The 16,092-nt window shown below is 35.2% G+C and overlaps 1 protein-coding gene across 1 annotated transcript in view; it reads left to right on the top strand.

Moving 5' to 3' along the window:
- The window catches only part of LOC114330047 (uncharacterized), a 164,503-nt gene that overhangs the window by 121,347 nt on the left and 27,064 nt on the right, over positions 1 to 16,092 (top strand). Inside the window, exons 5-6 of the mRNA XM_028279345.2 lie at positions 1,746 to 1,908; positions 15,497 to 15,708. Coding sequence (XP_028135146.1) covers positions 1,746 to 1,908; positions 15,497 to 15,708 — 375 coding nt within the window. The remainder of the gene's footprint in view (positions 1 to 1,745; positions 1,909 to 15,496; positions 15,709 to 16,092) is intronic.

Here is a 16,092-nt window from a genome sequence, read left to right as displayed (position 1 = left end):
AATAATGGTATGTAAGTTTTTTCTTTACACGGTCCACAGTTGCCTTTGAAACTTTAGAAATGCTCTGTGTCTGTTGGAGTGATTGGTGTTGAATAATAAAATTTTTATTTCTGCTATTTTCCTTAGTGAGATGTCTTTGGCTTTTCCCATGATGTTCTGGTACCACTAGTGTAACGAACGTGCAATGTTTTTTAAATTCACAAAAAATAGTATAGGACTGTCAGAATATCACTAGAGAGCAATGGAACTCTCAAAGTTTATTATAACTCGTAAACACCAAGGATACAAAATAATATGCACACGAGTTGCAAGCTAGGCTGGGCAGCACTGACAAACAATGGCATCTCAGTCACATATTACCACGCATGCGTGTTGCCACTACTGCCAGACTATTTATTGCACTTTCATAAAATGTAACAAGATTTATTTATTTAGCGTATGGCTTAAGTACATCACAGAATATATTTAGATTTATGCATTATACAATGCATCACAAACAGATGTCCAGTTTTTTTATATATTCGATTGACCCTTCGGTTGCCATTACAAAGTCTATAGGGTCGCCTGTGTATGCTCTGCGTGGGAAGTCCTGCACAATGTGACTGATCGTCTGTCTTGCAGCGCCGCAGTCACAAGAAGGCGAGGGAAGTTTACCCCATCTCTAGAGGGAGTCGGCTCATCTTCCACAGTTTGTTCGAATTCGATTAAGGGCTGCCCAAATCTTACGGAGACGTTCAAATTCGCTAGGTTTTCCTATGATGTCCGGTAGACTATGGTAATGCGGATCTGTCTTACTTTCCCAATCTTCTCTCCATCGGGTATTTAAGTAAAAGTTGGATTGCTGCAGAGCTTGAGCAGATTGTAGAGGGGGTAACCTGGATCGGAGACGGTTTCCAAGAATATCGGGGATGTCGTTGTGGACTAAAAGCTGGCGACTCTCCATTATTTTGTTATATTCTTTAACCAATGCATGTTCGCGGCGTAGGTTGGGTGGTGCTCTATTACTAAGGGTAGGTAGCCACATTGTAGGGGTGTGCTTAATTGTGCCTGTTATCATACGCATAACACGGTTTAGTTGGGTGTCGACCAGGTGGGTGTGCCTGCTATTTAGCCACACTGGTGCACAGTATTCTGTGTTGATTCTGAAAGTTGATGCTATGGACCCCCATGTAGTGCCGCAGAGTTTCTGTATTATATTGTTGCGTGTTTTCAATTTTGCTGCTATTTTCGTCAGGTGTTCTCTGAATATGAGCGTTCTGTCTAGAGTAACCCCAAGGTATTTCGGGTATTTATTATGTTTCAACAGCTTGTTATTAAAATACACTCGCAATTCTCTGTTTGCCAGCTTGTTGTTGAGATGAAAAGCTGATACTTCAGTTTTTGTAGTACTTGGTTGTAGTCTCCATTTCTTAAGGCATTCGCTGAGGATGGATAAGTCATTCGTGAGAGTGATTTCTGTAGTTTCTAAAGATTGGTGGCTTGTTGCAAGGGTTCAGTCGTCAGCATATCCAAACTTTCGAGATTCTGTCAGTATAACAAGATAGTCAAATGGAAACAAACGCACTAATTTATTATATAGCTCAATTATATCCTTTCTGTAAAACATTGAATTTAACTTGGTGGCTATAATAATTTGATCACCCACTGTAGTGATACCTAATTATTTGTAGATATATTAACCAATATTTTTTTTTGTGAGCGAAGGATGAGTGTCAAGCCTCGTATTTATAATTTTATTCTTGTAGGTACCCACTACATCCGATTTTACAACTCGTATTCCTAATACGCAGAAATTTGTTTCTTCCAAAATGGACTCAACTACAAGGGCTACAATTTCCAGGAGAGTTACTACGATGGAACCTACATCTACGACTCCTCCAGAACTGATAATTCCTTCAATTACGACAAGTTAGTAAACAAAAGTTTTTAGTTTATATAAACTATAGTATAAAAATATAATTTGAGCCGTCGGTCACGACGGCTCAGTTGGCGGAGGCGTAGTCGATCGACAGGTTTAGTGAATTTGCGATCGATGGTTCGTGCCTCAGCCAGGTCATTAAATTAATAAAAGGCCAACGTCGGTAGTATAAAATTCAATAGAATCTACGACTTGGTCTGGAATAAACTGGTGTCTGATCGGCCTATGCCTATGGAGGAGAGGTGCGGCAAGGGATAAGTGCTTGCGGCTTGGTGATACTCCTCCATAGATCCCTACCAAAAGGCGTTGACGCCTAATAACGGTGTATATACAGTGCTAGTCAAAAGTCCGTACCCCCCCTCTTATCTTTTGAACGGTTATACCTATAATAGTGAAATTTGGAGGGAGGAAACAAACGGACGTAAGCTTCTTAACTAGTCATGACAGGTGACGTAATAGTGACAGATGACGTTACAGAGCCACTGTGACCGATAATTTTAAATGGGACCTTATGGCAAGCGATACCTTGTTTGAAAGGTATTCAAAATACCTATTCAGTCATACTAATTTTTTTGAGTTTAAGTTGATTTTGATTTTGGTGAATAAATTAAATAAACATAATATTGTAGCTTCGCATTTAATTAATAAAAATTCAAATGTCCGCCTATGGTTTTTTTGTCAAAAAAGTTGACGTTTTTCAATTCTCTAGTAGTTTTTACGACAACATCAACCTTTTTGACAAGTAATCATAGGCGGAATTTAGAATTTTTATTAATTAAATGCGAAACTACAATTTTATATTATTTCATTTATTCATCAAAATTAGATTAAACTCAAACAAAATTAGTATGTCTGAATAGGTATTTTCAATACCTTTCAAATGATGTGTCACTTGTCATAAGGCCCCATTTAAAATTATCTGTCACAGTGGCGCTGTAAAGTCATCTGTCACTATTACGTCACCTGTCATAACTAGTTAAGAAGCTTACGTCCGTTTATTTCCTCCCTCCAAATTTCACTATTATAGGTATAATCGTTCAAAAGATACGAGGGGGGGGTACGGACTTTTGACTAGCACTGTATATAAAAATATAATTAATTAAAAATAGTCCATCTAACAATTATTACTTCTTTTATTTATTAGTTACTTTTGTCGAGCTTTTATTTTCTATTTGCTTAATATAGGACGTGTAAAAAATGTATGCGATAAATTTCTTTGTCCGTTTATAGAAGCATCTATCAACAACGAGAAAACATGTTCCTGACAGAACTTACTTATTTGTTTACGAGGAATCCAAATCTACAATAAAAATGGAGATTCGTATTTAAGATTTCAAAGTTCAAAAAAGTATCAATCGATAGATTTTTGAAAAATGTTGAACACGTGTTTTTCATTTTTTTATACACCCTGTATAAATTCTTTTATGGTTTATTATGAAGTCATTACGTGGTAAAACGTTCCAAACCAAACCCAAAAAACAAAGCAAAAAAAATTACCCTGAAATTTCTGTTCGTCAATTCGATATAGTCCTGTCACCAGGGGGATACAACTGCCTCCCTTATTCAGATGGACTTACATAAGTTTTTTTTATGTATTTTGAGATGTAGAACACGAATTTTTTGGGTAACAGTTGATCCGGATGTCGATAAGATTGTTGTAGACAAAGAACTTGAGGAATTAAATAACAGCGATTTTTCGCAAAAAAAACATTGTTTTGTATCTTTTGGATCGTTCTAAGCAAAAAATGTTCTTACAAGTTTTTTCGTAGGATGCATAGTTTTCGAGATAAACGCGGTTAAACTTTCAAAAAATCGAAAAATTGAAATTTTTGAACCCGATTAACTTTTTTTTTTAAAATAGCTTACCGCATTTGAAAGTTCAAGTCAAATTCTATCGGTTTTGATTATTTGCATTACTAAAAATTATTTTTTTATTGTTAAAGAAAGCTTTAAACCCATAGTGCTTGAGTGATGTTTTCAATGCAATTCTCAGTAGTAATAACCCAAGGACATTGATAATTGTTCGAAAAAATTTTATAACAGATTTCGAAAGCTTGTTGCTTGGAAACAGACCGACGCCGTAGGCGGAGGTCTGTTGCCTGTAAGCAACAAGCTTGAGAAAGTTGTTAAAAAATTTTTGAGCATTTATCAATGTTCGAGGGTTATTCGGATAGAAAATTTTTTGCTGGTTATAAAAAAAAAATACAGAGCAGAAACAATTTATTTAAATGTGCAATTAACAATTCTTCCACCGTCCGATTTCCATCTAATTCATATTTTCTATCATTGCAAAAGTCCATAAACGCTTTCCATACAAATTTTTTACTGTAAACAGTATTCTTTGGTATATTTGATTCGATAATTTCATTAATATTCTCATCAGTATTACAACCAAATCGTGACATTTTGAAATATTGAATATTTGAAATGTCAAAATCGAAATGAAACGAAATGTAGGTATCCATAGCTACATGATTGAGTGAAAACAGCCTATGGGATCTGTTTTCAGTATAATGTTGGTTTTATTGGTTGTATTCAATCAGATGACCACAAATTAATTGATTTCATTGGATTTCTAATTGAGCAAAAAATTTTCACTAGTAATACCACTAGAGGTCAAATTATTTCCGGAAATTTTTTTGAGATCATGAATATTTTGAAAATTTCCCGAGTCACAGACGAGGGAAATTTTCTAAAAATATTCATGATCAAAAAAAATTTCCGGATATTAATTTGACTTCGCGTGGTATTCGGTAAGAAAATTCCACACCAAATTTGCATTTGAAAATCCAAAGCTGCATGAACAGATTAATAGCGCGCCATAGCTTTGTCAGCAATTATTTAGGCTTTCAAATTCGTAATTTCTACTCATTGTAGTTGCATGGGAATACCATTTCATGATAGAAAATAGTATATTCTTCAATTTTACATAAGTTTTGAGTAACTACAAGTGATAGAAAATGAATCAAAACTAAATTATGTAAACAAATAAAAACCAGTCTGTCAAAAATGTTCTGTTATTGTAAACGTCAAAAAATTTCCACTATAATTCGCTGTTGGGTACCCCACGAGCAAAAAATTTCCGATAAAATACCTCCGTTGCCATGGTGATCTGTCAAAATAACGTATTTTGATTGGTTCAAAATTACAGGTGTGGAATTTTCACTAGTAATACCACTAGAGGTCAAATTATTTCCGGAAATTTTTTTGAGATCATGAATATTTTGAAAATTTCCCGAGTCGCAGACGAGGGAAATTTTCTAAAAATATTCATGATCAAAAAAAAATTTCCAGATATTAATTTGACTTCTCGTGGTATTCGGTAAGAAAATTCCACACCAAATTTGCATTTGAAAATCCAAAGCTGCATGAACAGATTAATAGCGCGCCATAGCTTTGTCAGCAATTATTTAGGCTTTCAAATTCGTAATTTCTACTCATTGTAGTTGCCTGGGAATACCATTTCAAGATAGAAAATAGTATATTCTTCAATTTTACATAAGTTTTGAGTAACTACAAGTGATAGAAAATTATTTTTTTGGCGTTTTTAAAACTAAACTACGCAAAATTGAAAGTACTGAATGGGAAAAAGGTAAATAAATTAGTGTCTAAATATTATATATATTCTATTAGACATAGAAACTTAATTGAAAACATTCAAAGTCCTGCATTTTCGCCATTAAGAAGAGAGGAGGTGTCCGAAGAATATAGAAAACATCTTAGCTTTGTAACTAAAATGAATCAAAACTAAATTATGTAAACAAATAAAAACCAGTCTGTCAAAAATGTTCTGTTATTGTAAACGTCAAAAAATTTCCACTATAATTCGCTGTTGGGTACCCCACGAGCAAAAAATTTCCGATAAAATACCTCCGTTGCCATGGTGATCTGTCAAAATAACGTATTTTGATTGGTTCAAAATTACAGGTGTGGAATTTTCATTAAAATCGAACGAGTAGGTGAGAGACAATTTCTACGTAGTGCATTAAAACGCATGCACTAGGCACGGGAAACACTATTTGTTTATAGCTTTGTTTGACAATAAAAAAACATCATTTTTAGCAATGCAAATAATTAAAGCCGGTATAATTTGACTTGAACTTTCAAAAGCGGGAAGCAAAATTGCTATTATATTTTTTAATCAAAAGCTATTCGGGTTCAAAAATTGCAATTTTTCGATTTTTTGAAAGTTCAACCGCGTTTTTCTCGAAAACTATGCATCCTATGAAAAAACTTATAAGAAAATCTTTTTGCTTAGAATGACCCAGAGAATACAAAAAATATTTTGTTTTGCGAAAAATTGCTGTTATGTAATTCCTCAAGTTCTTTGTTTATAACAATCTTATCGACATCCCGATCAACTGTTACCCAAAAAATTCGTGTTCTACGGGTCAAAATACATAAGAAATCTTGGGTAAGTCTATTTGAATAAAGGAGACCGTTGTACCCCCCCCCCCCTGGCGACAGGACTAATACGATCAGTTAAATTTTAAAGGCTTTCGATAATTAGGTCAGTATCATCATTCAGCGTATCGGACATTTTCCATGAATATATTCCATTACATTGGTTAGAGATCTATTTTCGGTGTTTGCCATCGCTTCTCTAAATGCATATTCAAAGCGAATATTAAAGAACAAATGCAACTAAATCCATTATTGTCAATCTCCTCGGTGAATATTGAAATTTTGTAATACTTATTATTAATATATGAGGTTGAGCATTAGTGACCTTTTAACCTTACGACCGTCAGAATATCTGTTTTTTAAAAAATGTAGGCCAGTTTGTTGAGGTTTGCTTTGTCGGGGCATTTTCATAATCAAAAAAGCAGACAAAGATGTTATCATTATCTCTTTGAACTGACTTATTTTCTCTAACTCACATCTATGTATCTATCCATCAATCTCAAGTCGCAAAAATATTCCAGTAGTTTGTGTTTTCTTGTCAATGGTTCTTTTCCAGGTACCCCGTGGTCTATTTTACCTTTTGACTCCTTGAAGATTCGAACTCAAAGTTTTGTTTTCAATAGCAGTCAATAGCATCCCCACTTGTGTCGATAAGCCACTCGTTTTTCTGTCTCCATCCACAATTCTTCATTTTATATAGTCACATGCCACCAAATATTCATTATTATCCTGAGACGACGATTGATAAACTCCTGGAGCTATGTTATTTTTTTGTCTATTTTACTGGTTTCATAAGCGTGCAGAAGAATAGACTTCTAGAATGGAAGTGTTCATGTTAAAATACAGATTAAACCAATTTTGTTTTTATCGGTGTTAAAGATGCAAAGCTAGGTAGATAATACTGAATAGAGCAATCCCAGATACATTTCTAATTGAAATTTATTTATCTGTTATACGATGATTAGATATTATATTCTATTATTTTTTTTCTTCAGTCGTTCTCTATCTTTTCGATATGGGCGGCTCTCGTTGTTCTCAGTTTTTTCTATTCTGGGCCACCCGGTACCAATTTAGTACCACAGTTCTTTTTAAGTCCTCTGACCATCTTTGTCGCAGTTTTCCTATGCGACTTCTTGCTTCTCTTGGTCTCCGTCTTGTCACATTTCCACTCCAGCTTTCTTAACTTCTAGCCCATATCTGGATCAGCTACATTTTGAGAAACACTATTTGTATTATTTCTTGGACTTTTGTATGTATCCTAATCCATTTGTTAGTTCTAGGTTTTTTCTTCCAAAATGTATTCATTATGAACAGTTCCTCGTTTGTTATGAAGTTTTCTACTATGATCACCTCTTTCATATTTCTGGTAGCAATATATACTGTATGCGCCTAACTAAACAGTAATGGAATGCATATACTTCAAATTTGTATATGTGTGATGCGCCGAAACATACTAGAACTAATGGATGAAAGACGCAAATTGAAGAATAATTCAGAAAATACAGAGAGGTTGATAAGAACATAAAGCAAATAATAAAGAAAGCCAAAGAATCATGGATTAAAGAACAATGTGTAGAAATGGAAGACTACGAAAGAAAGTATGAGACATTCAATATACATAAAAAAGTAAAAGAACTTACAGGAACCCAAAGAAGACATCAAAAATAAGTTTGCTTAAGGGCAAAGACGGAAATATTATTATAGACTTAACAGAAAAAATTAATAAATGGAGTGAATACATAAGAGAATTGTTTGAGGACAACAGAAATAACATTGACAAGGTAAATGGTAAAACGGGACCTGAAATCCTAAAATGTGAAGTAGAAATGGCACTTAGAAATTCCAAAACTGGAAACGCAAATGGACCCGATGAGGTTCCTACTGAATTACTAAAGCTCTTGGATGATGAATCAATAGGTATAATATTGCACTTATTTAACACAGTATACAATACTGGTATTATACCTCAAGAGTGGCTGCTGTCTACATTCGTTAAACTGCCAAAGAAATCCAATGCAAAAGAATGTTCAGAACATCGAACAATATCTTTAATGAGCCATCTACTAAAGATATTTCTAAAAATCATCCACAACCGAGTTCACTAAAAGTTGGAGTCAGATATTAGTAATACACAGATGGGGTTCAGAAAAGGACTAGGTACTCGAGAAGCTCTCTTCGGTTTGAATGTTCTTACACAAAGATGCCTAGACGTTAATCAAGAAGTGCATGCATGTTTTATCGATTTTGAAAAAGCGTTTGACAGAGTACGCCACGATAGGCTAAGAGACATTCTTGAAAGAAAAGACATAGATAATAAAGGTCTGCGAATAATTCTCAACTTATATTGGAATCAGAAAGCTAACATCAAAATAGAAAACGAGATATCAAAAGCAATAGAAATACGTAGAGGAGTAAGATAGGGATGCATTTTGTCACCACTGCTATTTAATGTATATAGTGAAAGCATCTGTCAGGAAGCCCTTTTGCAAGCAAATGAAGGAATCGTAATCAATGGAGAGGTTGTAAATAATATTCGATACGCAGACGACACTGTACTAGTTGCAAGAACAGTAGAAGAGTTACAACGATTACTTACAAACATAAATATTGCTTGCAACAATTATGGCATAAACATTAATATCAAAAAAACCAAGTATATGGTCTTCAGTAAAACCATGACACAACCAGCACATATTAGTATAAACGGCATTCAAATTGAAAAAGTATCAAGTTATAAATACTTGGGAACTTTAATAAACGAAACTGGAGACCAAAACAATGAAATAAAAAGACGTATCGAAATTGCTAGGGCCACCTTCATAAAGATGAGGAAATTCTTCTGCAACAGAGATATAAGCATCCCTCTACGATTAAGAATGCTAAGAGGCTACGTATTTAACACGCTATTATACGGTGTAGAGGCCTGGACTCTCAAACAGAACAACATAAAAAATATTGAAAGTTTCGAGATGTGGTGCTACCGTCGAATGCTGAAGATAAGTTGGGTTGACAGAATCACAAATCTTGAAGTAATACGAAGGATAGGAAGAGACCCAGAAATTTTGTTAACGATAAAACGAAGAAAACTCGAGTATTTGGGTCACCTGATGAGAGGTCATAAATACGCATTACTTCAAAATATAATGCAAGGAAAAATATAAGGAAAACGGAATCCAGGCCGTAGAAGAATGTCGTGGATGCGGAATTTGAGAGAGTGGTTTGGCTGCACCACTAATGAACTTTTTAGGTCAGCTGTAAACAAAGTCAGGGTAGCCTTGATGATTTCCAATCTCCGATAGGAGTGGCACAAGAAGAAGAAGAAGAAGATGCGGCGAAACGTATTGCGTGGTTCCCGAATGTCGACATAATGTATGTTAATGTTGTGCTAATATTAGGTGCCTCAGAATGGTCCTCAGTTTTGCAGAAAAAATTTTTATCATGGAGTACTATTGTCGGTAATACTGAAAAGTCGTGAAAACGTTCCAAGCTTACAATCAACAATGGCTCCAGCAGGATGCGACAACCTGTCACACTGCCAGGGAGTCTCTTCGAATACAGCGAGATCATTTTGGGAGTTGCCTATCACCAGAACTAACGCCACCAGATGCGTACATATGGAGAATGCTGAAGGAGTCCGAAAGATACATCGCCTGCCATTTCGGAATTTCGGACTAGAATTAAAGATTTTTTCGTGTCAGAGTCATTGGCAGATCTAGAAATTTGCCTAGGGAGGAAAAAATTTTCTTTGGGGGAGAACTTCCAATGAAAAACCAACCAAAAGACATAAAAAAAGACCAAGTTTTCACTCTAATGGCATATAAAACAACATAATGCTATTCTACATCCCACCAGAATGAAAACAATGGGAACTTTCTCTGGTTACACCTCCGAGGCTTCTACAATTTGCAAGCCATACGGATGCTGAGACTAAGGAAGATGAGGGAATTCTACAATTTACAATTCACGTCCCATCTGCTCAGCGCGGTAAAGTTCCAACGAGAATGGTTCCCTTCGTACTCCAATCAGAGTAAATGTAAATCAAAAATGAATAACCATTTTCAATTTCGTTGCAAAACGAAAATACAGCGGAACCTTATTCTAGTCCAATCAGAGAGTGCAGCAAGCACCTCTACCGGTTTCGAAACGTATTAGTCTCTCATCAGGAGCCACATATGCTGCTCTCTCTGATCCAACCAAAACAAACCCCAGCGTGCAGTCACGGATTGCAACGAACGAAATGCCATAGATGCCCTAGCGGCAACTGCTAGCAAAAAGACTAAGTTTTCACTCTAATGGCATAAAAAACAACATAATGCTATTCTACATCCCACCAGAATGAAAACAATGGAAACCTTCTCTGGTTACACCTCCGAGGCTTCTACAATTTGCAAGCCATACGGATGCTGAGACTAAGGAAGATGAGGGAATTCTACAATTTACAATTCACGTCCCATCTACTCAGCGCGGTAAGTTCCAACGAGAATGGTTCCCTTCGTACTCCAGTCAGAGTAAATGTAAATCAAAAATGAATAACCATTTTCAATTTCATTGCAAAACGAAAATACAGCCGAACCATATTCTAGTCCAATCAGAGAGTGCAGCAAGCACCTCTACCGGTTTCGAAACTTATTAGTCTCTCATCAGGAGGCACATATGCTGCTCTCTCTGATCCAACCAAAACAAACCCCAGCGTGCAGTCCCGGATTGCAACGAACGAAATGCCATAGATGCCCTAGCGGCAACTGCTAGCAAAAAGACTAAGTTTTCACTCTAATGGCATATAAAACAACATAATGCTATTCTACATCCCACCAGAATGAAAACAATGGGACTGGTTACACCTCCGAGGCTTCTACAAGTTGCAAGCCATACGGATGCTGAGACTAAGGAAGATGAGGGAATTCTACAATTTACAATTCACGTCCAGCTCAGCTGGACTATCAATTCACTATCTGCTCAGCGCGGTAAAGTTCCAATGAGAATGGTTCCGCGCTGAGCAGATGGGACGTGAAGTGTAAATTGTAGAATTCCATCATCTTCTTTAGTTTCAGCATCCGTATGGCTTGCAAATTGTAGAAGCCTCGGAGGTGTAACCAGAGAAGGTTCCCATTGTTTTCATTCAGGTGGGATGTAGAATAGCATTATTTTGTTTTATATGCCATTAGAGTTAAAACTTAGTCTTTTTGCTAGCAGTTGCCGCTAGGGCATCTATGCCATTTCGTTCGTTGCAATCCGGGACTGCACGCTGGGGTTTGTTTTGGTTGGATCAGAGAGAGCAGCATATGTGCCTCCTGATGGGAGACTAATAAGTTTCGAAACCGGTGAGGTGCTTCCTGCACTCTCTGATTGGACTAGAATATGGTTCGGCTGTATTTTCGTTTGGCAACGAAATTGTAAATGGTTATTAATTTTTTTTACATAAAAAAAGATAAACTGAGATTACATAAAAAAAACATAAATAACACCTTATAGGTATTAGTTTCCCATAATTTTCCTAACTAGCGTGTTTATTGGGTTGAATTGATCTTTCTGGGGTTTCGGTTTTAGGTCAGCTAATATATTTTTGTGTTTGAATAATTTTTTTCTTTAATTTTGTTTAACATCTTTAACATCTGTTTTATCGGGAACGTGCGCCGGTCGTAAATAATGTTTGCAATGCTATATCACATATACTAGATATATAAATAATCATAAGCATTTCAATATTCATTTCAATACTGTTTATTTTGCCGCATACTGTAGTTTCCTATATAAGTGTCTGTTCATCGGTTGTCTTTTTGAAGTTATACTTTTTTAGGCGCGATTGAGAGTGAATTTTTATTATTCTGCGCGCATGCGCACACAGACATTATGGAGTTCGTTGCTAAATGTTTTCAGTTATGTATGTATTAGTCCAAAAAAGGTGTGGAAAGAATATATTAGTGTTTTTAGTAAATATATTTATTATAATTTTTGTATCTTTGGATTTTTCTACCTCGGGAATAAGATAATAAGTAATATTTAAAGTATTGTTATACTTTACTTGGTCTATTTGACACTGTGTCTGAGAAATCTCGTAGTCCCCACCCGCACAAACAAAAGGAGTATAGCTCAGTGGTGGAGCGTTCGACTGGAGATCAAGAGGTCCCCGGCTCGAATCCGGGTGTTTTCTATTTTTTTTTTAATTTTTGGTATTGTTTTAATAAAAATTTTTGGAAAGTACTAAGTAAAAGTTAGTTTAATCTTTAAATAAAATATAAATAAACTGCTCGAAAGTATATTTATTTCATTGAAATCATATAATATAAGTATAACTTCTTACGTGCGTACAAAGTACACACACATTCTTTTTTTTTTGATGATTTTTACATTGAAGTCACCTCTGATTATTTTGATATTGGATTTATTTTCTGATATAAAGCATAAGATGTCTTCTTAAAGATTTTCCACTTCTTCGTCTGTCTGACATTGGCGCATATTTTTTTTATTTTGACGATAATGTTGACTAATCTATTTGAGATTCTGTTGAGCTTGGTTATTCAGTCTTTTGTCAATAAGAGCTCTACTGCTTCTATGTTGTGTTTGTGGCATAAATGTGAATAAAATGTGACTAGTTTTTAATGTGATAACTTGTTGGTTAATTTCCAGTAAGTAGACCTATTATGGCTCATTTTACTTTCTCCAATTCTTACTGGAGTTCCCTTAATCTGTTTTGGGGGAGTGATTTTTCAATATATTTGCGGCTAATCGTTATATCTGGAGACAGTCCACTATCCTCGATCGCTACCTGTTACCTCGCTTGTAGCCTGTAGCTAAGCCTCTACTATGGTTCATTCAACCCCAAGCTAAGCTCGGGTGCCAGTTGTGTCGTGTATTCGCAGCTTGTCATTGGTTAGCAATGAATTTAACGTAAAAGTATCATCTCCATATCTAAGCCATAGTATTAGTTTATATTTGCTCTATATAGGGTGTCCAGAAACTCCACCGACAAACAAAGACAGCAGATTCCTCAGATAATTTTAAGATAATTTAACCCAATTCACCTAGTTCGAAAATGCTTCCTAAGGGAGTTAGAACTATTTGAAGATGGCGTCTACTAATTAGTTCTTCTTAAATACCTCCATAACGCTTCTAGCTGGAAAAACGAAAATTTATCTTCCAGATTTAAATCGATTCCATCCATTGCGAATCTCTAGTACCGGTGATAGACGTCCGTCCGTTTTGGCCGTTTTGGGGAGGGCAACGGTTATTTTATGGCATAACTTTTTTATCTTTAACTTTTAAGCATTTTTGACTCTGGATTATTAAATTGTTAGGTATTCTAGTACTAAAAAAATACACTTTCTACAAAGGATACACCGTTTTCTAGAAAAAATCGATTTGAAATTTTTTTGTTTTTTTTAGATAAAAAAATAAAAAAAAACTATATAGAAAAAGGAAATCTGGTACGTTTATTTATATTCCAGATATGAATTGATTTAAATAATTGTAAATTTCTAGTACCGGTCATATGCGTCCGTTTTGGGTAGGTCAACGGTTATTTTATCGCATAACTTTTTTGTCTTTAATTTTTAAGCATTTTTGACACTAGACTATTAAATTATGAGGTATTCTAGTATTAAAAGTTTTTCTTGCTTTAAGTTGGTAACGTTTTTTTTTGAAAACATTTTTCAAATTCATGAAACGAAAATTTTAAAATCGATTTTTCTAGAAAACGGTGCATTCTACCGACTTTCAGCAAGATAACTTTATAGTACTAGAATACCTTACAATTTAATACTCCAGAGTCAAAAATGATTAAAAGTTGAATACAAAAAAGTTATGCGATAAAATAACCGTTGCCCTACCTAAAACGCACGCCTATGACCGGTATGAAAAATTCGCTATAGATGGAGTCGATTTACCTCTCAAAGATAAATACGTGTACCAAAAAACTAATTACAAGACGACATCTTCAAAGAGCTCTAGGTCCCTTAGGAACAGTGGCGGCTCGTGATTTTTTCAATAGGGGAGGCTATACCTAACTGTAAATTATCTAGACAAATTTGTACTAGCAAAAAAATCCGGCAAAAAAATCTAATTTAAGGCCCCATTTTTTTGACCATTTTTTATTCACATTTTATAATATCATTATAATTCATAATTATTTCATAATATCATATCATTTTAAAAATAGTTAGTATAATTGTAAAAGTGTATTACCAAAGTTTGTGTCGTTTATTGGTTAACAATTCTATCTCTGTAATATGCGTAATATGTAGATATGCATATCAAAATAAATACAGATTTGAAGTTTTGCAGTCCATGCAGGTTGAAGGTTTACATTGTTTAAGATACTCAACTGAATTTTTTTTTATTCTAAAAGCGGCTTACTCTGCGAATGCAAAAACACGGTAAATTACCGATACTTTGCTTTGCATTACAGATATCGGAAAAAGTTATTTAAACAAGTTGTTCCAAATATTATTCTAATCCCACATCCCACATACCAAATTTTATCACAAAATTCGCACTTTTAGTTGTTTCATTATTTGTGGTCAGGATCCTCAAATCCGCAGAGGAGGCTGCTGGCCGAAAAATCTCACTTGCCCGATCTCCGGGCAGCGTGTGCGTTAAGCGATGTGCAGCTCTAAGGAGACCGGGTCTCCATCTTTAAACGCTGCTGGGCTACGCGGATCATTAACAAGTGAGATTTTCCGGCCAGCAGCCTCCTCTGCGATTTTAGGATCCCGACTACAAATAATGAAAAAACTAAAAGTGCGAATTTTGTGCTGAAATTTGGTATGTGGGGTTAGAATATTATTTGGAACAACTTGTTCAAATAACTTTTTGCGATATCTCTAACGCGAAGCAAAGTAAACAAAATAGTGTAGCGTGTGTAAAAAATTTATGGGGAGGCTAAGCCTCCCTTGCCTCCTCTGACCAGCCACCACTGCTTAGGAAGCATTTTCGGACTAGGTGAATTGGCTTAAATTGTTTTAAAATTATCTGAGGAATCTCCTGTCTTCGTTTGTTGGTAGAGTTTCTGGACACTGTGTATATTTCTTGTTCTTCCGTGAACAGATATAATAATATATTCGATATAGACTCTTGAGTAATGATTTAGATCCCGTTATAAAAAAAACTTAGTTAAAATATTATTTAACTATTAGTACTAAGTTAGGAATTAATTTTCACAAATTTCCTTTTTATTAGCTCTACCTCCAACAACCACAGGCATAAGGACAAGGGTCGAAACGGGCGACGAAGCTGTAAGCTTGGGTTTACCATGCGTGACTGACATGCAATGCAAAATGGCTGATTCATCTTCAAAATGCATAGAAGGAATTTGCGACTGTATTATTCGGACAAATGGCACACGATCTTGTTCGGCTAAAAATCGTGGATGTATTCCCGGAACATTTCAGGTGAGTACTTGTTGTTAACAAATTACTATTGACATTTATTATGGCTAACGATTATGTACCATTTGAACTACCACAGAAAGTTGGGAAGTCAATGTACCTATAACAATAAAACGCCAGCTGACTATGGAAGCTGATGGCTTCGCATAGCTCAGTTACTCAGATACAAGTTCCTCTTATCTTAGTCGAAAAAGTGAGCAATGGGTTTTGGAACAGGCAAATAAATTGTAAATTTAACTAATCAGATTTATTTAGCATAAAAATTATTTTAATATTAATAAGCAAATCCTGCCTATGGCTTTACAATAAAATGATACTTATGGCACTGTGAATTGCTTGCCAGATATGTAGGATGTAGTTGGCGCCAGATAATTTGAGTAGGTCTTA

This window comes from Diabrotica virgifera, chromosome 3 (genome assembly GCF_917563875.1).
Source record: "Diabrotica virgifera virgifera chromosome 3, PGI_DIABVI_V3a".
Taxonomy (NCBI): domain Eukaryota; kingdom Metazoa; phylum Arthropoda; class Insecta; order Coleoptera; family Chrysomelidae; genus Diabrotica; species Diabrotica virgifera.
The sequence above is the reverse complement of the archived record's forward strand: the minus strand, read 5'-3'. Positions and strand labels throughout refer to the sequence as shown.